General features: G+C 41.8%; 1 protein-coding gene across 1 annotated transcript in view; it reads right to left on the reverse strand.

The window, feature by feature from the left end:
• Positions 1-613: 613 nt before the first annotated feature.
• The window catches only part of LOC109903016 (coiled-coil domain-containing protein 18), a 40,776-nt gene continuing 17,358 nt past the window's right edge, over positions 614-24,031 (reverse strand). Inside the window, exons 20-24 of the mRNA XM_031785762.1 lie at positions 21,180-21,393; positions 3,914-4,051; positions 3,523-3,660; positions 2,962-3,174; positions 614-2,821 (exon numbers count right to left, since the gene is read on the reverse strand). Of these exons, the coding sequence (XP_031641622.1) occupies positions 4,042-4,051; positions 21,180-21,393 (224 nt within the window). The 3' untranslated portion in view covers positions 614-2,821; positions 2,962-3,174; positions 3,523-3,660; positions 3,914-4,041. The remainder of the gene's footprint in view (positions 2,822-2,961; positions 3,175-3,522; positions 3,661-3,913; positions 4,052-21,179; positions 21,394-24,031) is intronic.

Consider the following 24,031-nt stretch of genomic DNA (forward strand, 5'->3'; position numbering starts at 1 on the left):
GTAGATTGACGAGGGGGAAAAAAACTACTTAATCTATTTTATATATAAGGCTGTAACGTAACAAAATGTTGAAAAAGTCAAGAGGACTGAATACTTTCCGAATGCACTGTACACAATCCATGTCTCAATTGTCTCAAGGCTTAAAAATCCTTCTTTATCCTATCTCCTCCCCTTCATCTACACTGACTGAATGGATTTAATAAGTGACATCAATAAGGGATAGTAGATTTAACCTGGATTCACCTGGTCAGTCTATGTCATGGAAAGAGCAGGTGTTCTTAATGTTTTGTATACTCGGTGTAGTGAGTGTACATCTATGAACATTTATGTGAAAACAATCAACCACATTACAGCAGTGCAATTCCACCTGCAGAAATAGCCTGGCAGCTGGCAGAGAGGTGGCAGGACACCAGAACTGTAACCCAACAAGCTTTTCATTTAATATTCCCCCTGAAATCCACACAGATCCCTCTAAATGCCCTCTGCACGCAGCTTACCATTGAATATGCAAGATATTCTTATGAAAAAGGATCAAATCTGAGAGTAAAAAGATTATAGAACAATTTTGGAGAATGAAAACCCTAAGCAGTGCATTAAGAATAAGCCTGTTGGATTCTTCTTCTTTGAAAAAGTCATTTATTGAAGTAATTTATTGTGAATTGCAGTGAATTTGACAGTAACTTACAGGTAGCTCATTGGCAAGTAAGTTACTGAATTTCATATCGCAGCAAATATAGGCTCTTACAAGGTACCTCTCAAAATATGTTAATAAGTCAGAAACAACAATACCATGCACCCACTAGTGGTCCAAAGTTTTTTGGTATTACAAAAATACGGAATGGTACTGTATTCTGTTGGGTAGAATTACAGTACCATTAGAAATACAGCAATTATTTCCCCACCCACATTTCCCCATAATGTACCATAATTTAAAGTATGCTGGAGTAAAATGTTTTACAGCATATGACTGTTGACAATACCCAAAATGACCGTATAAATTACACTTTTCCATTACAGTGTGTGACAAATTAAGTTTGTGTCAGGGACCCTTAGAAGGAAGAGGAAGAATACTGTCTAATAGAGAGATAAAAAAGACAGTGTCCAGCACAGGAACCCAATGTATGCATTTTGGTTCAGGCGCACGCACACAAGAGACTAAATCAAGTGTGATGCGTAAAGAATGTGGCTGGACATTGGCAGTTGAGTTCAGCAGCTTGGGCCTGTGTAGCATCCCAACTGGCACCCTATTCCCTATATACTACTTTTTACCTATATGACTCTGGTCAAAAGTAGTGCACTGTATAGGGAATAGGGTACCATTTGGGCTGCAGCTGGCTGCTATTGTGTGGTGCTGAGCTGTCAGCAGCTGGGGTATTTGGCCACTTTGTTCCCCACGTGGCAGTGTGACAGAGGGGGCAGGCATGTACCTCTGCCCTGGAATGACTGAGGGCTAGCAGTCGCCTCAGGTTAGGGCTGGGTCCATCACCATCACTCCTACCACAGACTGCTGCCTCAGCACATTCTGCTGCTTTTGTCTGTTGTATACACACACACACAGAAGCGCGCACACACACTCGCAGGCACGCGCACACACACTTGCAGGCATGCTGTTACAAACACACACACGTAAATAAAAACACACCGACAAACATATCCAGACACAATCTGTGAATATCTTGAGTCTGCTCTTGTCCTAAAAGACAATCAAATTGAAGAGAGATTGAGGATACACAGTGCCTTCATTAAGTATTCACACCCCTTGACTTTTTCCACAATTTGTTGTGTTACAGCTTGAATTTAAATGTGTGTGACTGATCTACACACAATAACCCATAATGTCAAAGTGGATTTTGTTTTTTGGAAATGTTAACAAATTAATAAAAAATGAAAAGCTGAAATGTCTTTTCTTGACATTTTGAGTCAATAAGAAGTATTCAAACCCTTTGTTATGGCAACCCTAAATAAGTTAACCAGTAAACATTTGCTTAACAAGTCACATAATAAGTTGCATGGACTCACTCTGTGCAATTACATGATTTTTGAATGGCTCACCTTTAACGTAAACCTGGCAGAGACAACGAATGCTTCTCAAATGGAACCCTATAGTGCATTACTTTTGATCAGGTCCCATAGGGCTCTGGTCAAAAGCAGTGCACTATGTAGGGGATAGGGTGCCATTTGTGACACAGACAGATTGCTTTGCTCCATATCTCCTAGGATCATAAGGAATCCTACATAGCCACTCCTAGGATGAGCAAGGGAAGCGATTTGGAGGTAGCATTAGGATCAAATCGCCTGCAGATGCTGCTCCGTTTAATTTCCTGCAGAGAGCAGCTCTTCTCCGTGCAGCAATACTAATGGCACAGATCACTTGGAACAGACAAATAAGGGCGTAACACTGCTGTAACACTGCCACGTTTCACAGTGGTTTAGCATATGTTGTCAATAATTAGAATTGGTGTTTAGACCTGCTGAATGTTACTGTAATAGTAAACAACAAAATACAAATAGTCATATGCGCAATCAAAAGTGCATTCTGAATCAGCACATTACACTCCACCAAGCATTTGTGCATGCTACTAGACAATACAATAAAAACAAAAGCATTTAATTTGTTCGAAAGTACTTTCTCATAATCAAAATAAAATGTATATTTGTCGACAAAGGTATTCTTTATCGGTCTTCTCTCTTACTTTGTGGTAGGAGTAGGGAGGGGGCTGTAGGGTTGTGACCTGATACAAGAGCAAACAGCTATTTTATGGAGCTCCTTGCTTCTCTCAAAGCTGGAGATCTTGGTCCTTAGACGTGTCATTTCGGATTCCTGCCACCCCCCCACCCAAAACAAAGATAATTATAATAATGACTTTACCACAATCAATGGGTATGGCAACTTCAAGATAATTAACTATCAAATAAACATTAGCTGTTTAGCTACAAGAGGATATTCCTTCACCGCTCTACCTTGATGAGCAGGGTCTCGCTGGTCCTCTGCAGCAGCTGTTCTCTGGTGTTGAGTTCTGCCAACAGGGCGGTGGTGTTGTGCTGGGCCTCCTCCAGCTGCAGTCTGTAATGCTGTAGTTCAGAGGTCAGCTGATCCTGGGAGCAGCGTAGGGTGGCGGAGACACACTCTGACGCCTTCAGCACCTCCGCCTGGCTCTCCTGTAGAGCTGACAGCTGGAGGAGAAGAGACCCCCATTGGTTTAACAGAAGGGACTCATGCTCATTGTCAGTACTCAAGAGACTTAGAAGACTGAACCCTCTTATCTAAAACTTTTCTGAATCAGAGGATCCAACAAAAACAGATGATCGATTTAGTAAACTGAGATGTATAATAACCTCCAAATACTCCCTTCGCACGGGAGGATAGACCTGGGAATTTAGCAGATAATTCCTAGGAGAAACTCAGTATAAAAGGGTCAAAGTTTGAACCCCTCTACTGAACACGGGTCATTCCGACGAAATTTGATGTGAATGTAACTAAACAGACAGTTACTATGACCTAATGTAGAAGGCTTTAGCTACCTCATTCTGTTGTAGCCATCTCAGTGTGTCGAGCTCCAGTCTGAGGGAGGCCACTGTTGCCTGGAGTCTGGCCTCAGTCTGGGCAGCCTGCTCCTCCATCCTCCCCTGCTCCTCCTCCATATGCCTGGCATGGTTCTCCTATCACCAATATCACCCAGATGACCAGGCATTAGTACCGTTATGTGCCGAACTCCAGTATCCACAGCATCTAGTAGATGTTTAACAGCACCTAGTACAAACACTGATACTCTTGCATGCTCAAAGGTGGAATTATATCACATGGAATTTACTGTAAGTACCACAGCACACAAGCGCTGATTAAATTATATCACGCCACGGACATGTGCGCTTATGTGGGAGACAATAAGAGGGTGCCGTGAGTGGGTCAAACCTTTTCACGGCATAACTGAACACTTTCTTCTAGCTGTATTGCCAGGCTCTCACAGCGACTATGCATCTCCTGGTTGTGAGATGTCCTCTGGAGCTTCTCCCTGCACAGAAACAGCTGCTGGCCCTGGACTAAGGCTTCCTGATGACCAAACACAAACAAAACACACACACACACACACAAATACTGTAGCCACAGTTCACATGAGACTTACAGAAAGACAGTCAAATGAGAGACCCATATTGAACACAGAAGACTTACAGAAAGACAGTCAAATGAGAGACCCATATTGACAAAAGAAGAGTAGATGTTATGTCAGTACTCAGAAATAGACACTGATGTCGAACTGCTGAGGCAACATCTTGAGACAAAGCTGTCAAAACTGAAACCCTTGGTAAACATGTTTTGTTGAGTGATAACAGTAGTGTAATGACAAGATAGACATACTGTAGATACGGTATACCATTGTTTCATTAACTATTTTGGGCTACTCAATTGCAAAACTGCCATAGCATTGCTATATATTATACTTCTGAAAAGTGTCCTTTCCCCACATATATCAGCACGAGTACTTCTAACAAAGGAACATTCCATGTCACAGTTGATATAAAATAGATAAAGGTCAGCTAAGGTGACTTCATCATGTAAAATACAAGGAAGATGTATGAGATGATAACTGGGCCCAATGTAGCAGCACAGTGAATTAGTGGTGAAACTATTATAGTGTGTGGTGTATGAAAGAAGACAGTAGAGTGAGTGAGTGTGTTATTGTGGTCAGGTTGTGTGTGAGATGCTGTTATAATTTACAGTGTTAGGCTTATTATCTATCATTATGTTAAACTGAGGAACTCATTCTCACGCTCCCCTCTCTCTGAGAACCACAAGGACAACAGCCTCCTCCTGTCCCAATGTGGACGTGTTAACAAAAATGTTACATGGGAAAGATGGGTTTGGATTGTGGGATGTCAGTGTCCAAGTGTCGAAAAAAATGACTCCCACCGGGGAATCTGGTTAGAACACCCATGAGACTACAGAGCAGTGTTGTGTTCGAGACCACCTAAAGCGAGACACATTCAAGAACAAGAGCGTAGGAAATCGAGTCCGAGGCAAGACCGAGACCGGGAGGGGGACAAGGAGCGAGAGACCAAGTCAAGACCGAGGTCAGAAAAATGCGAGTCCAATTCAAGACCATGATTGCTATTTTGTCAAATCACCACAATAAGAGTTCAAAACGTCCAGTATTTCTGTGTTCATATTTCAGAACATTTTTAGACATTCAGAACAGTGAAAAAATGCATAGAGACACTCTACAAATAATTCCTAACCCAAACACAGTGGGGAACAATGGGCCTTCTACACCTTCAGAGAAGGGCTAAGGATTTATAAAATAACTATTAGAATAATAATATTATAATTATATTATTATTTTCAATAATGTTCTGATTTAATCTCTTCCGTTTTTGTTGGAAAGGGTTAACACTGAAGCAAAAAAAATATCCAATCACAATTTTTCTTTGCTGGTCTTTGGGGAGATAAATCTAGCTAGCTAAGGCAGCCATGGGCTAAGCCATTAGGAGCTAGATAAAAGGCATCTGCCATTCAACTGTATTAGGGCAAAATTTTGGAGTGACAGTGGAATCAACCAATCACATTGACTTAATGGCTGCGACCGTTATTACAAAAATGTATGGAAATTCTGCCTTCTTGAAGGCCAATAGGACACTGCGCAAGAGCGAGCAGTAATTTTCCCAGTGTCTAGCTAGCTTTTGTTATAGGCTAGTTTGCAGCGGCTGCAGCAGGTGTTATCAAATGGATGTTGTTGCTAATTTGTTAGCGTCTCTCTTTTCAAGAATAACTTTCAACTAGTTAAGTTTAAAATTATCATCTGGTGAGTGGAACTGTGTTTTTTATTGTAGCGCGCTTGCTGTTAGCCATCTCTTTGAAAAAAAACTTGTGTGTGAAACATTGTTGCATTTAATGTCAAACTGACAGCATTTTAGCAACATGATATCTTATTAAAATCTGTTCATATACACCCCTGGGAAGAATATAACACTTTAAACATTTTTTTTGACAAGCGACTAATTAGATATGGTAATTTTCAAGTTTTCATAAATTCTTAGAATGTTTGGGAATTACGTATACTAAGGCATTTGTGGAAATTCTATAGCAATATAGTGTGTGAAAGGGGCCATGCGTTTGGACAATTAATAGACACTGCAGTAAATAAAACAGAAAAAAAGCATCTGTCTTGTCCAGGACTGGAGTCTACGCAGACCGGTGCGCTATAGCCAATCAGAGCTACAGTAGGCCTTTATACAAACAAGCCATTTGCCACAAGGGCCTGCCATCATTCCCTTTGAACTGGACTGTGTGTTTACAGGCAGTTGCAACAGCGTGACTTTAGATTAGTAGAATGCATTTGCCAAAAGCCACAAAACACACCTGAATGGATTTCTGCAAATATTTAAACAACGCCACTTTAATAATGTTTACATATCTTACATTACTCATATCACATGTATATACTGTATTTTATACCATCTACTGCACCTTGCCTATGCCACTCGGCCATCGCTCATCCATATACTTACATGTACATATTCTCATTCACCCCTTTAGATTTGTGTGTATTAGGCAGTTGTTGGGGAATTGTTAGATTACTTGTTAGATATTACTGCACTGTCGGGAACAAGAAGCACAAGCATTTCGCTACACTCTCATTAACGTTTGCTAACCATGTGTATGTGACAAATAAAATTGGATTTGATTTACAAAAAGTGCCCTCTCCTACATGAGTGCGCTGTTATATCGGTTGCTGTCCTTTCAGAATCATAAACCTGTCACACACTGAAGCAGTGGCGACCTGTCATTCAGGGCAGGTGGGGCTCTGCTTTGAGCCCCACATGTTTAGCAAAAAAAATTATATATCTATCACACAAACATATACACAGACACACACACACACACACAGTACCAGTCAAAAGTTAACTACTAAAATTCAAGGGTTTTTCATACTTTTTAAAAACAATTTTATAAATAAAACCCTTGAATGAGTAGGTGTGTCCAAACTTTTGACTGGTACTGTGTGTGTGTGTGTGTGTGTGTGTCTATATATACAGTTGAAGAGGGAAGGTTACATACACCTTAGCCAAATACATTTAAACTAAGTTTTTCACAATTCATGAAAAATGTAATCAGAGTAAAAATTCCCATGGTGTTTATACTTGGCTACTATTGTTTGTATAGATGAATGTGGTACCTTCAGGTGTTTGGAAATTGCTCCCAAGGATGAACCAGACTTGTGGAGGTCTACAATTTTTTTCTTTGAGATCTTGGCTGATTTCTTTTGATTTTCACATGATGTCAAGCAAAGAGGCACTGTACCCAGTTGCACAGGGTGGGATCGAGACCCAGGGTCCCAGAGTTTGGAGGGTACTATGGTGTTAAATGCTGAGCTGTAGTCAATGAACAGCATTCTCACGTAGCTTTCCTCTTGTCCAGATGGGTTAGGGCAGTGTGCAGTGTGGTTGTGATTGCGTCGTCTGTGGACCTGTTGGGGCGGTAAGCAAATTGGAGTGGGTCTAGGGTGTCAGGTAGGGTGGAGGTGATGTGGTCCTTGACTAGTCTCTCAAAGCACTTCATGATGACTGAAGTGAGTGCTACGGGGAGGTAGTCGTTTAGCTCAGTTACCTTAGCTTTCTTGGGAACAGGAACAATGGTGGCCCTCGAAGCATGTGGGAACAACAGACTGGGATAAGGATTGATTGAATATGTTCGTAAACACACCAGCCAGCTGGTCTGCGCATGCTTTGAGGATGTGGCTGGGGATGCCGTCTGGGCCTGCAGCCTTGCGAGGGTTAACGCGTTTAAATGTTTTACTCACGTCGGCTGCAGTGAAGGAGTCCGCAGGTTTTGGTAGCGGGCCGTGTCAGGTGCACTGTATTGTCCTCAAAGCAAGCAAAGAAGTTGTTTAGTCTGTCTGGGAGCAAGACATCCTGGTCCGTGACAGGGCTGGTTTTCTATTTGTAATCCGTGATTGACTGTAGACCCTGCCACATACCTCGTGTGTGAATGCTGCCATCAATCCACGGTTTCTGGTTGGGGAATGTTTTAATAGTTGCTGTGGGTACGAAATCGGCGATGCACTTGCTAATAAACTCGCTCACCGAATCAGCGTATTCGTCAATGTTGTTTGACGCCGTGTGGAACATATCCTGCGGCTATGGAACTCTGACCTGTTCACCGGACGTGCTACCTTGTCCCGGACCTACTGTTTTCGACTCTCTCTCTCGCTACTGCAACTGTTGTCTCTAACGCTGAATGCTCGGCTATGAAAAGTCAACTGACATTTACTCCCGAGGTGCTGACCTGTTGCACCCTCGACAACCACTGTGATTATTATTATTTGACCATGCTGGTCATTTATGAACATTTGAACATCTTGGCCATGTACTGTTATAATCTCTACCCGGCACAGCCAGAAGAGGACTGGACACCCCTCAGAGCCTGGTTCCTCTCTAGGTTTCTTCCTAGGTTCCTGCCTTTCTAGGGAGTTTTCCCTAGCCACCGTGCTTCTACATCTGCATTGCTTGCTGTTTGGGGTTTTAGGCTGGGTTTCTGTATATCACTTTGTGAATTCGGCTGATGTGAAAAGGGCTTAATATATCAATTTGATTTATTGATCAAGCTTCGATTATTTGAGTCAGCTGTTTAGTGGTTGGGCAAAAACCAAAATGTACACCCACGAGGGGCCCCAGGACAGAGTTAGCGAAACCTTGATATACTTAACCCTAATCAAGTATTATTATTAGCCATATATCCACTGCCCTCCAGCATGGAGAAACACTCACTCTACCTTCTCCAGGTCCTCCTTTCCCTGCAGTTGTTTCTGTATCAACTCCAGCCTCTCACTCAGAAACTCCACCTGACACACAAACTTATCTGAACCACTAGACTACACAATTTGCACCTGTACAGTGCCTTCAGAAAGTATTCACACACTCACTTTTTCCACATTTGTTTGTGTTTCAGCCTGAATTTAAAATGGATTCAATTGAGATTGTGTGTAAGCCAGCGACAAACAATAATTCCACTTTGACATTATGGGGCTGTTTTTCGAAATGTGTACTAATTAAGAATGACAAGTATTCAACCCATTTGTTATGGCAAACCTAAAGTTCAGGAGTAAAAATGTGCTTAATAAGTTTCATGGACCGTGTGTAAGAAGTGTTTAACAATATTTTTAATGACTACCTCATCTTTGTACCCCACACATACAGATAATTGTAAGATCCCTCAGTCGAGCAGCGAATTTCAAACACAGACTCAACCACTAAGACCAGGGAGGTTTTCCAATGCCTCGCAAAGAGCACCTATTTGTAGAAGAGTAAAAACAAAAGACATTGAATATCCCTTTGAGCATAGTGAAGTTATTAATTACACTTTGGATGGTGTATCAACACACCCAATCACTAAAAAGATAGTCGTCCTTCCTAAATCAGTTACTAGAGTGAAAGGAAACCACTCAGGGATTTCACGAGGCCAATGGCAACTTTAAAACAGTTTGAGTTTAATGGCTATGATAGGAGAACTGAAAATGGATCAACAACCTTGTAGTCACTCCACAATACTAACCTAATGGAAAGTGAAAGGGAAGCCTGAACAGAATACCATATAGGTATGCTTGTAATCGTTAAGGATTGAAGAGTTGGAGCAAAGCACAGGAAAAATCCTAGAGGAAAACTTGGTTCTGTCTACTTTCCCCCAAAAAGTTTGGTCATATGCACATCCTTAACTTAGGTGCTGGGCTTTCCACCAGACACCGGGAGATGAGTTCACCTTTTAGCAGGACAATAACCTAAAACACAAATCTGGACTGGAGTTGCTAAATCAAGACAGTGAATGTTAGAGTGGCCAAGTTACAGTTTTTACTTTTCTGCTTAAATCTATGGCAAGACCTGAAAAATGGTTGTCTAGCACTGCGCAACAATCAATTTGACAGAGATTGAAGAATTTTGGGCGATAAAATGGGCCAATATTGCACAATCCAGCGGTGGAAAGCGCTTAGAGACTAGAGGTCGTCCGATTATTTATTTATTTATTTTACCTTTATTTAACCAGGTAGGCAAGTTGAGAACAAGTTCTCATTTACAATTGCGACCTGGCCAAGATAAAGCAAAGCAGTTCGACAGATAAAACGACACAGAGTTACACATGGAGTAAAAACAAACATACAGTCAATAATGCAGTATAAACAAGTCTATATACAATGTGAGCAAATGAGGTGAGAAGGGAGGTAAAGGCAAAAAAGGCCATGATGGCAAAGTAAATACAATATAGCAAGTAAAATACTGGAATGGTAGTTTAGCAATGGAAGAATGAGCAAAGTAGAAATAAAAAAATAATGGGGTGCAAAGGAGCAAAATAAATAAATAAATTAAAATTAAATACAGTTGGGAAAGAGGTAGTTGTTTGGGCTAAATTATAGGTGGGCTATGTACAGGTGCAGTAATTTGTGAGCTGCTCTGACAGTTGGTGCTTAAAGCTAGTGAGGGAGATAAGTGTTTCCAGTTTCAGAGATTTTTGTAGTTCGTTCCAGTCATTGGCAGCAGAGAACTGGAAGGAGAGGCGGCCAAAGAAAGAATTGGTTTTGGGGGTGACTAGAGAGATATACCTGCTGGAGCGTGTGCTACAGGTGGGAGATGCTATGGTGACCAGCGAGCTGAGATAAGGGGGGACTTTACCTAGCAGGGTCTTGTAGATGACATGGAGCCAGTGGGTGTGGAATGGCCTATATAATTAGGGCCGATTTCAAGTTTTCATAATCGGAAATCTGTATTTTTGGACACTGATTTGGCTTAAAAAAAAAAAAAAATTACACCTTTAACTAGGCAAGTCAGTTAAGAACGCATTTTTATTTTCAATGACGGCCTAGGAACGGTGGGTTAACTGCCTCGTTCAGGGGCAGAACGACAGATTTACCTTCTCAGCTCGGGGGATTAAATATTGCAACCTTAGTTAACTAGTCCAACACTCTAACCACCTGATTACATTGCACTCCACGAGGAGAATGCCTGTTACGCGAATGCAGTAAGCCAAGGTAAGTTGCTAGCTAGCATTAAATGTATCTTTAAAAAACAATCAATCAATCATAATCCCTAGGTAACTACACATGGTTGATGATATTACTAGTTTATCTAGCATGTCCTGTGTTGAATATAATCGATTCGGTGCGTATCGTTGCTCCAATGTGTACCTGAACATCAATGCCTTTATTAAAATCAATACACAGAAGTATACATTTTTAAACCTGCATATTTAGCTAAAAGAAATCCAGGTTAGCAGGCAATATTAACCAGGTGAAATTGTGTCACTTCTCTTGCGTTCATTGCACGCAGAGTCGGTGTATATGCAACAGTTTGGGCCACCTAATTTGCCAGAATTTTACGTAATTATGACATAACATTGAAGGTTGTGCAATGTAACAGGAATATTTAGACTTATGGATGCCACCCGTTAGATAAAATACGGAACGGTTCTGTATTTCACTGAAAGAATAAACGTCTCGTTTTCGAGATGATAGTTTCCGGATTCGGCCATATTAATGACCTAAGGCTCGTATTTCTGTGTTATAATGTTATAACTAAGTCTATGATTTGGTAGAGCAGTCTGACTGAGCGATGGTAGGCAGCAGCAGGCTCGTAAGCATTCATTCAACAGCACTTTCGTGCGTTTGCCAGCAGCTGTTTATGACTTCAAGCCTATCAACTCCCGAGATTAGGCTCGTGTGACCGATGTGAAATGGCTAGCTAGTTAGCGGGGTGCGTGCTAATAGCGTTTCAAACGTCACTCGCTCTGAGACTTAGAGTGGTTGTTCCCCTTGCTCTGCATGGGTAACGCTGCTTCAAGGGTGGCTGTTGTCGTTGTGTTCCTGGTTCGAGCCCATGTAGGAGCAAGGAAAGGGACAGAAGCTATACTGTTACACTGGCAATAAAGTGCCTATAAGAACATCCAATAGTCAAAGGTTAATGAAATACAAATGGTATAGAGAGAAATAGTCTTATAATAACTACAACCTAAAATGTCTTACCTGGGAATATTGGAGACTCATGTTAAAAGGAACCACCAGCTTTCATATGTTCTGAGCAAGGAACTTAAACGTTAGCTTTTTTACATGGCACATATTGCACTTTTACTTTCTTCACCAACACTTTGTTTTTGCATTATTTAAACCAAATTGAACATGTTTCATTATTTATTTAAGGCCAAATTGATTTTATTGATGTGTTATATTAAGTTAAAATAAGTGTTGATTCAGTATTGTTGTAATTGTCATTATTACAAATAAAATAAAAAAGATTGGCCGATTAATCGGCATTGGCATTTTTGGGGCCTCTAATAATCGGTATCGGTGTTAAAAAAATCATAATCGGTCAACCTCTATTAGAGACTTACCCAGAAAGACTCACCTGCTGTAATCACTGCCAAATGTATTGACTCAGGAAGTTGAATACCTCAAGACATACGTGTTTTATTATTATTTATACTTTAAAAAAAAATATATATATATTTTTTTTTCACAAATGTTAAAAATGTTCTTCCATTTTGACAAAGTATTTTGTGTAGATTGTTGACAAAATTATTAAATCCATTTTAATCCCAATTTTGTAAGACAAAAAAAGTCAAGTGGTGTGAATACTTTCTGAAGGCACTGTATATCAGGACATCAAAAATGAGTTTGTGGAACACATGGCTCCGTTATAATATTTCAGAACACATTTGCAATAACAGTTTTGCATAGTAGAACATACATCTATCAGAACCATGTTGCATGCGTTGCTGATTGACAGAACCTGTTCTACACAGATGGATTAGTGAGTGCTGTTAACTCAAGTGAGATGTGATGTAGTAAACCTGGTTGGTTCTCTCCTTGGCCTCTCTCTGGGAAATCTCCAGCGTCCCCTGTTGGAGGATGAGCTTCTGCTGCATCTTCTGTGTATGACTCTCTACAGCAGCCTCTAATTTACTGAGCTTGACACACAGAGAATCACATACATGGATTAAAGAAATTGGCAAAATCATGGTGTTGACGTTGAGCAACCTTTGTCAGTGATAAAACATTTAAAAAGGTTAACCACATATTTGAAAAAATGGTTGTCTGTGTTATGTAGTCTTGTGTGTGTGGGTTGCTTTGGTGCACCTGGAGGGATTTTAGTTCAAGTTCCTCCTGCCTTTCCTTAATTTCTATGTCTTTGTCTATAATCTCCTGTTTCTTTTGCTCCAACTCTCTACATGTCTCCTCCAACTGACTGTGTATCACCCTGGGGAAACAAACACACATAGTGGTGGAAAAAGTAACCAATTGTCATACTTGCGTAAAATATACCTTAATAGAAAATGACTCAAGTAAAAGTATTTGCTATCAAAACAAAGTATAAATCAATTCTAATTCCTAATATGAAGCATACCAGACGGGACAATTTTCTTGTTTTTTAAATTTACGGATAGCCAGGGGCACTCGAACACTCAAGACATAATTTACAAAGCATTTGTGTTTAGTGAAGAGGCAGTAAGGATGACCAGGGGTGTCCTCTTGATAATTGGGGGAATTGGACCATTTTCCTGTCCTGCTAAGCACTCAAAATGTAACAAGTACTTTTGGGTGTCAGGGAAAATGTACATCACGCACACACAAGGGCCCAAAAGTGTATCAACAAAGCAGAGCTCGGCACAAAACCGCAATATCCAGAAAATCTAAATCCAGAAGGACGGGTATTTTTCAAATTTCACTGAAGTTAAACATTTGTGATACCTCTAACTGTACAATAATATCAGTGATTACGGTTTTGATCAAGAACAGGAGATGATAAACATAGCCGATAGCATATGATGCTGCTGTCTGTGTGGGAGAAAAACACAATGCTAAATTTAGACGCAGTCAGACAAATGACCCCTGCGGCTGTTCAAGATACTGGAACCATCCAAGCAACGATGGTACCCTGCAGTTTGGGAGGAATGTACATAAACTCAGCAAAAAAAGAAACATCCTCTCACGGTCAACTGCGTTCCTTTTTCAGTAAACTTAACATTTGTATGAACATAATATTCAACAACTGAGACAAACTGAACAAGTTCCACAGACATGTGACTAACAAATGGAATAATGTGTCTCTGAACAAAGGGGGGGTCAAAATCAAAAGTAAGTCAGTATTTGGTGTGGCCACCAGCTGCATTAAGTACTGCAGTGCATCTCCTCCTCATGGACTGCACCAGATTTGCCAGTTCTTGCTTTGAGATGTTAACCCACTCTTCCACCAAGGCACCTGCAGGTTCCCAGACATTTCTGGGTGGAATGGCCCTAGCCCTCACCCTCTGATCCAACAGGTCCCAGGAGTGCTCAATGGGATTGAGATCCCTCTTCGCTGGCCATGGCAGAACACTGACATTCCGGTTGTCGTGTCTTTACTTTCATTAACTGAAGACTTTTAGTTTTTATCAAAGATTCTCTGTAATCAGCATTATGTGATTAACTAATCAGGCAAATGTAATTAACTAGGAAGTCAGGGCACCAAGGAAAATATTCAGATTACAAAGTTATAATTTTCCTAATACAACTTCTCAGATATTTTAATGTAGAAAAGAGGACGATCAGCTGTCCATCCTGTCTCCCTGTAGCGCGGTCTTAGGTTTCTCACAGTACAGACATAGCAATTTATTGCCCTGGCCACATCTGCAGTCCTCATGCCTCCTTGCAGCATGCCTAAGGCACGTTCACGCAGATGAGCAGGGACCCTGGGCATCTTTCTTTTGGTGTTTTTCAGAGTCCGTAGAAAGGTCTCTTTTAGTGTCCTAAGTTTAAGCTGTTAGTGTCTTAACGACCGTTCTACCGGTGCATGTTCATTAATTGCTTATGCATGGGAAACAGTGTTTAAACCCTTTACAAAGAAGATCTGAGAAGTTCAAAGCAAATCAAATTTTATTGGTCACATTCACATGGTTAGCAGATGTTAATGCGAGTGTAGCGAAATGCTTGTGCTTTTAGTTCCGACCATGCAGTAATATCGAACAAGTAATCTAACATTCACAACAACTACCTTATACACACACAAGTGTAAAGGAATGAATAAGAATATGTACATATAAATATATGAATGAGAGATGGCCAAACGGCATAGGCAAGATGCAGTAGATGGTATAGAGTACAGTATATACATATGAGATGAGTAATGTAGGGTATGTAAACATTATATAAAGTGGCATTGTTTAAAGTGACTAGTGACACATTTATTACATCCAATTTTTTATTATTAAGTGGCTAGAGATTTGAGTCTGTATGTTGGCAGCAGCCACTCAATGTTAGTGATGGCTGTTTAACAGTCTGAAGGCCTTGAGATAGAAGCTGTTTTTCAGGCTCTTGGTCCCAGCTTTGATGCACCTGTACTGACCTCGCACTTAATGAAGAGTTTGGAGGGGACTATGGTGTTAAATGCTGAGCTGTAGTCAATGAACAACATTCTTACACAGGTATCCCTCGTCCAGATGGGTTAGGGCAGTGTGATTGCGATTGAGTGTCTGTGGACCTATTGAGGCGGAAAGCAAATTGGCGTGGGTCTAGGGTGTCAGGTAGGGTGGAGGTGATATGATCCTTGACTAGTCTCTCAAAGAACTTTATGATTACGGAAGTGATTGCCAAGGGGCGATAGTCGTTTAGCTCAGTTGCCTTAGCTTTCTTGGGAACAGGAACAATGGTGGCCCTCTTGAAGCATGTGAGAACAGCAGACTGGGATAGGGATTGATTGAATATGTCCGTAAACACACCAGCCAGCTGGTCTGCGCATGATGAGGACGTGGCTAGGGATGCCGTCTGGGCTGGCAGCCTTGCGAGGGCTAACGGGTTTAAATGTCTTACATCAGCCACAGAAGAGGGGGGGCCCGCAGTCCTTGGTAGGCGGCACAGTATTATCCTCAACACAGGCAATGGTGTTTAGTTTGTCTGGAAGCAAGATGTCGGTGTCCGTGACGTGGCTAGTTTCTTATTGTAGTCTGTAATTTCATGTAGACCTTGCCACATACGTCTCGTGTCAGAGCTGTTGAATTGCGAATCCACATTGTCCCTATACCTACATTTCGCTTGTTTGATTGCCTTGCGGAGGGAATAACTACACTGTTAATATTCTGCCATATTCCTAGTCATCTTTCCATGATTGAATGCGGTGTTTCCTGCGAATGCCGCCATCTATCCACGGTTTCCAGTTAGGGTAGGTTTGAATATTCACAGAGGTACAACCTCTCCAACGCACTTCCTTATAAACTCAGAGTCAGCGTATAAAATCAACGTTATTTTCTGAGGCTTCCCTGGAACATTTCCCAGTCCGCGTGATCAAAACAATTCTGATTGGTCAGACAAGCATTGAAAAGTCCTTAGTATGGGTACTTCCTGATTGAGTGTCTGCCTGTGTCTGCCTGTAGGATGGTAGGAGCAAAATGGAGTCGTGGTCGGATTTGCCGAAGGGAAGGCGGGGGAGGGCCTTGTACGCATCCCGGAAGTTAGAGTAGCAGTGGTCCAGTTTATTGACCGCATGTGTGCGACAGTCAATGTGCTGCTAGAATTTAGGTAGCCTTGTTCTCAAATTTTCTTTGTTAAAATCCCCAACTACAATAAATGCTGCCTCAAGATATGGTTTCCAGTTTACATAGAGCCCAGTGAAGTTCCTTGAGGGCTGTCGTGGTGACTGCTTGGGGGGGAGGGGGTATACACGGGATGTGACTATAATCGAAGAGTGTTCTCTTGGGAGATAATGTGGGCGGAATTTGATTGTAAGGAATTCTAGGTCAGGTGAACAAAAAGACTTGAGTTCTTGTATGTTGTTATGATTACACCATGAGTCGTTAATCATGAAGCACATCACGCCGCCCTTCTTCCCAGAGAGATGTTTATTTTGTCGGCGCAATGCATGAAGAAACCCGGTGGCTGTACCGACCCCGACAACATATTCCGAGAGAGCCGTGTTTACATGAAACAGAGAATGTTACAATCTCTGTCTCTCTGGATGGCAACACTTGCCCTAATTTCATCCACCTTGTAGTCTAGAGACTGGACATTGGCGAGTAATCTACTCAGAAGTGGTGGGTGGTGTGCACATCTCCGAAGTCTGACCAGGAGGCGGCTCTGGGTACCCCTTATGCGGCGACGTTGTTTTGGGTCGGCCTCTGGGATTAGATCCAATGTCCTGGGTGGTGGTCTGAACAGAGGATGCGCTTCGGGAAAGTCGTATTCTTGGTTGTAATGTTTGTAAATTGACGTTGCTCTTATATCCAATAGTTCTTCCCGGCTGTATGTGATAACACTTAAGGTTTTCTGGGCTAACAATGTAAGAAATAATACCTAAAAAAAACAAGGACTCGAAGCGAGGCGACCATCTCTGTCGGCGCCATCTAAGAGAAAAGAAAATCCATCATTACTTTAAGACATGAAGGTCAGTCAATACGGAATATTTCAAGAATTTAGAAAGTTTCTTCAAGTGCAGTCGCAAAAACCATCAAGCGCTATGATGAAACTGGCTCTCATGAGGCCCACCACAGGGATGGAAGACCCAGAGTTACCTCTGCTGCAGAGGACAAGTTCATTAGAGTTACCAGCCTCAGGAATTGCAGCCCAAATAAATTCAAGTAACGGACATCTCAACATCAACTGTTCAGAGGAGACTGCGTGAATCACGCTTTCATGGTCAAATTTCTGCAAAGAAACCACTACTAAAAACGACACTAAGAAGAAGACTTGCTTGGGCCAAGAAACACGAGCAATGGGCATTAAACCGGTGGAAATTTGTTCGTTGGTCTAGAGTCCAAATGGGAGACTTTTGGTTCCAACCGCCGTGTCTTCGTGAGACGAGGAGTGGGTGAACGGCTGATCTCCGCATGTGTATTTCCCACCGTAAAGTATGGAGGCGTCTGAGTAAGGGCTATTTGACCAAGAAGGAGTGATGAGTGCTGCATCAGATGACCTGGCCTCCAAAATCCCGACCTCAATCATATTGAGATGGTTTGGGATGAGTCGGGCCGCAGAGTGAAGGAAAAGCAGCCAATAAGTGCTCAGCATATGTGGGAACTCCTTCAAGACTGTTGGAAAATCATTCCAGGTGAAGCTGGTTGAGAGAATGCCAAGAGTGTGCAAAGCTGTCATCAAGGCAAAGGGTGGCTATTTGAAGAATCTCAAATATATTTAGATTTGTTTGACACTTTTTTGGGTACTACATGATTCCATGTGTGTTATTTCATAGTTTTGATGACTTCACTATTATTCTACAATGTAGTAGGCCTTGAAATACATCCACAGGTACACCTCCAATTGACTCAAATGATGTCAATTAGCCTATCAGAAGCGTCTAAAGCCATGACATCATTTTCTGGAATTTTCCAAGCTGTTCAAAAGGCAAAATCAACTTAGTGTATGTAAATGTCTGACCCACTGGAATTGTGATACAGTGAATTATAAGTGAAATAATCTGTCTAAACAATTGTTGGAAAAATTACTTGTGTCATGCACAAAGTAGATATCCTAACCGACTTGCCAAAACTATAATTTGTGTAGTGGTTGAAAAATAAGTTTCAATGACCTCCACCTAAGTGTATGGAAAATTCCAACTTCAGCTGTATTTTTTTGTTTTTATTGTTCCTTACACTGGGTAGGTGCAATGAAAAGTGTTGTTTTACAGGGTCAGCTATAGTAATAAGGTGCCCCTGCAGCAAATTAGGGTTAAGTGACTTGCTCAAGGGCACATCAGACTTTTCATTTTGCCGGATCTGGGTTACTGTCCCAACGCTCTAACCAATAGGCTACCTGGCGCCCATTAGCTCTTTAAAAAGTATTTCTGTGGTAATGGAAGAGGTTTTAAAAAGTTAATTTACTACTTAAAGCAAAGCAGTTACATATAGTCAAAGTTAAATAATTGGTCTGATTACTTTTATAGACTACTATATCAACCGTATTACTCTGGATTGTGGGGCAGTTAGATTATGACAATGTCTTTACTACAGTTTCTGCACGTGAACTGAAAGCAGAAAGACATAGGACGAAGTGATCTTCTGTCAGAAGATGCGAATAAAAGGCAGGATCACGTGGACAACACTCATTCATCATTCATGCTGTGGGTTTCAAACAAATACAGTGAATTCGTAAAGTAGGACATTTATAAAGAAACTGAAATCACATAAGTATTCAGACCCTTTACTCAGAACTTTGTTGAAGCACCTTTGGCAGAAATTACAGCCTTGAGTCTTCTTGGGTATGACGCTACAAGCTTGGCACACCTATAATTTGTCATTTAATGTTATGAAAACGTGATTACAAAAATACAGTTCATGCGGTTACTAAAACAGCTGTATTGTTAGATTGGTAGCAGATATTTTTGTACCGACATCAGATTTGATTAGCAGAGAAGTAGCTGAATAGTTTAAAAAGATATCAAGCACAATATTCCAGACCGATATGCATGTTTTACAGATTGAATGGAATTCCTAGCTTGAAAAACGGTGTAGGAGTAACCTTCTAAATAATAATAAGTCAGAAGAATGTCAAAGATTTAAAGCTGCAATATGTAACTTTTTGGGCAACCTGACCAAATGCACATAAAATGTGCATTATAGATCTGTCATTCTCATTGAAAGCAATTCTACGAAGCAGTAGATCTGTTCTACACGCGCTATTTCTATGCTTCCCATTCTTAAGTTTGCTTTTACTTTCAGTTTTGTACAATAGCTTCAAACTTCTGAAAATACAATATTTTTTGTCATGAAAAGTATATTTAAAAGCTGTTTAGATGGTACAATGATTCTCTACGCAATGACTATTTGTTTTGTCGCATAAACTGAAATTAGGCTAACATATAGGCTGGGTTTCTGTACAGCACTTTTAGATATCAGCTGATATACGAAGGGCTATATAAATCAATTTGATTTGATATTGCACCTTTTAAGTGGGGACTCTTGCTTCGCAAGCCCCACTAATAATAATATTAACAATTAGGATGCTTATATTTCTCCCGTTTCATGTACAAGTGTGTATTAATACGCATGTGTGAATTGGAAATGTTTTTTTTGCATATCCCAACTCCCCCTGAGACACTCTCGGAGAGTGGGGTCACAGCCACATCTTGGCACTCAAATATTTTCAAATGAAACAAAGCATCTGAAAGAGTTTCATGAAACAATATGAAAGACATGATCCTAGGGATACACATGGAAAATCCCCCAATAAAACTCATGATATGAATGTTTTCTTTTCATAATACTGGAACTGGAGGGCAGGCAAGGACGTAATGTCGATAGCCTATAGTCTACCTTATAAAAAGACAAGTAGCACCAGTTAAACTTTGTTACAATCTGTATGGGCTGCTGCTGCGTCACAGAAAGTGTATTTGAAAAACAGCAGCAACAGATTCCCCACAACCAGTGACAATTGCCTCCAAGTGATGCATTACAACCGGGGGTGTGGGGGGTGTTCAGTCTTTGTCCCCTGGACAATTACTTTAAGCACATAACCTTGGACAACCCTTGACAATAGAACACCACAGAAGCAACACAGCATTTATCTAATTTTACACAAGTTAAAAACAGAACAATGGCCATCATATTTTTGCTTCTTTCCCATTGGCCTGTAGCACCGTCCTTTGGTAATAATTTACACTCTGGTTTGGCTCCAAGTTCCCACACAACCCAGACAAGGTAAGAAGTGCTGGGAATAGGAGCTGAAATAAGTTCAGTGTTTATCAACCCCCAACGAAAATCAAGTCACAAAAAAACGGAGTAAAAGGGGGATACCTAGTCAGTTGTCTAATTGAATGTATTCAACTGAAATGTGTCTTCCGCAATGAACCCAACCCCTCTGAATCAGAGGTGCGGGGGGCTGCCATAATCGACATCCACGTCTTCGGCGCCCGCAAAAGCAAAATAGATAAGTATTTCAAATAATTTGGGAGCAGTACAAATTGTAACGACAGATACACTAATTATTTTAACATTACTTTGAGGCAATATACATTTTTACAAATAAAGTATTTGGATTCAGCTTTGTCATCAAGTTTCAAGCTTGAGGTGTCATGGCCCCATTGTTGAAAAGGAGTGAAGTGGGAGCCAAAGTACCAGATACCAAATGGAGCCTCGGGTACTAAATTACTTGGGAGAGGGATGAAGGGGCTTCTGCCCAACTCATCTGTAGGAACACAAGATGAGGCCAACGGACAGGACTGTTTGCATTTGGGGCTCTCACCTCATCCCTGCTTGCAGTTTCTCCATGTCAACTTTGCGCTGCTCTGCGTTGGCCTGTGAGCGTCTCAGCCGGTCTCGTAGCTCCTGCAGGTGGTCCAGTGTGTCCACCAGCTCTCCCTTCACCGTCTTCATCTGGCTCTCCAGCAGCTGGGCGCAGTGGAGGGAGTTCCTCCTGTCCTTCCTGGTGAAACGCACCTTCTCCTCCAGATCCCGGACTGAACCGGACAAGGCCCAGAGAACAAGGTTAGAAACATCACTCAGAGAAAGAGATCTTCAGATAAAGCCTAGTCCTCGACGAGATTCTGAACGCACATTTTAATCAAGGACTCTGCTTAATCTGTGACCTGGAAAGTGGCCCCTAAAGACACAGACTCTCAGATAAAGAAGATCTAAAAGCTACAAAAATACACAGGGATAGCATCAGAACAGTTACTTACGCTGTAAAGTTAATTGCTATCAAAAGTAGATACTTGTATAAATCAAATTCGATCCTCCTGATTCCTGCTTACAAGCAAAAATTAAAGCAGGATACACCAGTGACTAGATAAATAAAGAAGAGGTCAGGAGCAGGACTCTAACCCGGAAGCTTATAACAAATCCCGCTATGCCCTCCGACAAACCATCAAACAGGCAAAGCGTCAATACAGGATTATGATCGAGTCGTACTACACCGGCACTGACACTCGTTGGATGTGGCAGGCCCTGCAAACCATTACAGACTACAAAGGGAAGCACAGCCGAGAGCTGCCCAGTGACACGAGCCTCCGGATGAGCTAAACTACATCTATGCTCACCTTGAGGCAAATAACACTGAAACATGCAAGAGAGCACCAGCTGTACCAGAAGAGTGTGATCAGGCTCTCCGCAGCCGATGTGAGTAAGACTTTTAGACAGGTCAACATTCACAAGGCCACAGGACCAGACGGATTACCAGGACGTGTACTGCGAGCACGCGCTGAACAACTAGCAAGTGTCTTCACTGACATTTTCAACCTCTCCCTGTCTGAGTAGGTAATACCAACATGTTTTAAGCAGACCACCATAGTGCCTGTGCCCAAGAACACTAAGGTAACCTGCCTAAATGACTACTGACCCGTAGTACTCACATCTGTAGCCATGAAATGCTTTGAAAGGCTGGTCATGGCTCACATCAACACCATCATCCCAGAAACCCTAGACCCACTCCAATTTCCATACCGCCCCAACAGATCCACAGATGATGCAGTCTCTATTGCACTCCACACTGCCCTTTCCCACCTGGACAAAAGGAACACCTATGTGAGAATGCTATTCATTAACTACAGCTTTAGCGTTCAACACCATAGTGCCCTCCACGCTCATCTATAAGCTAAGGACCCTGGGACTAAACACCACCCTCTGCAACTGGATCCTGAACTTCCTTGATGTGCTGCCCTCAGGTGGTAAGGGTAGGTAACAACACATCCGCCACACTGATCCTCAACACAGGGGCCACTCAAGGGTGCATGCTCAGCCCCCTCCTGTACTCCCTGTTCACTCATGACTGCACGGCCAGGCACGACTCCAACACCATCATTAAATTTGCCGATGACACAACAGTGGTAGGCCTGATCACGACAACAATGAGACAGCCTAAAGGGAGGAGGTCAGAGACCTGGCCGTGTGGTGCCAGGACAACAACCTCTCCCTCAACGTGATCAAGACAAAGGAGATGATTGTGGACTACAGGAAAAAGAGAACCGAGCACGCTCCCCATTCTAATCGGCGGGGTTGCAGTGGAACAGGTTGAGAGATTCAAGTTCCTTGGTGTCCACATCACCAACAAACTAACATGGTCCAAGAACACCATTAGTCGTGAAGTGGGCACGACAAAACCTATTCCCCCCCAGGAGACTGAAAAGATTTGGCATGTGTCCTCAGATACACAAAAGGTCCTACAGCTGCACCATCAAGAGCACTGGTTGCATCACTGTCTGGTATGGCAACTGCTCGGCCTCCGACCACAAGGCACTACAGAGGGTAGTGCGAACAGCCCAGTACATCACTGTGGCCAAGCTTCTTGTCATCCAGGACCTCTATACCAGGTGTCAGAGGCAGGCCCTAAAAATTGTCAAAGACTCCAGCCACCCTAGTCATAGACTGTTCTCTCTTCTACCACCCGGCAAGTGGTATCGGAGCGCCAAGTCTAGGTCCAAGATGCTTCTAAACAGCTTCTACCCCCAAGCCATAAGACTCTTGAACATCTAGTCAAATGGCTACCAAGACTATTCACATTGCCCCTCCCCTCCCCACACCAATGCCACTCTGTTGTAATCTATGCATAGTCACTTTAATTAACTCTACCTACCTGTACATACCACCTCAACTAACCGGTGCCCCTGCACATTGACTCTGTACCGGCACCCCCCCTGTATATATTGTTAATTTTTTACTGCTCCTCCTTAATTACTTGTATCTCTTCTTCTTATCTGTATTTTTTGAAACTGCACTGTCAGTTAAGGGCTCGTAAGTAAGCATTTCACTGTAAGGTCTACACCTGTTGTATTCGTCGCATGTGACTAATAAAATTTGATTTCAACACAGACAGTTACTTACTCTGCAAAGTTAATTGTTATCAAAAGTAGATACTTGTATATTGAGTTGACTATAGAATCATGAGAACCATAATGGAAATTAGCATCCAGGCTGTGTTTTTTTTTAAATTTTAGATGATTTTTTTTGTTGTATGCATCTGAAGCAGCCTAATACTTACCCAATAATTATCCAATAAATTAAAATCAAACAATCATCGAGGGCACATGCACTGTCACAAAACTACACTTAAAAAAAGGGTTCTTCATTTGTCCCCATAGGAGAACACTTTTTGGTTCCAGG

The sequence above is a fragment of the Oncorhynchus kisutch genome, linkage group LG13, assembly GCF_002021735.2.
Source record: "Oncorhynchus kisutch isolate 150728-3 linkage group LG13, Okis_V2, whole genome shotgun sequence".
In the NCBI taxonomy this organism is placed as follows: domain Eukaryota; kingdom Metazoa; phylum Chordata; class Actinopteri; order Salmoniformes; family Salmonidae; genus Oncorhynchus; species Oncorhynchus kisutch.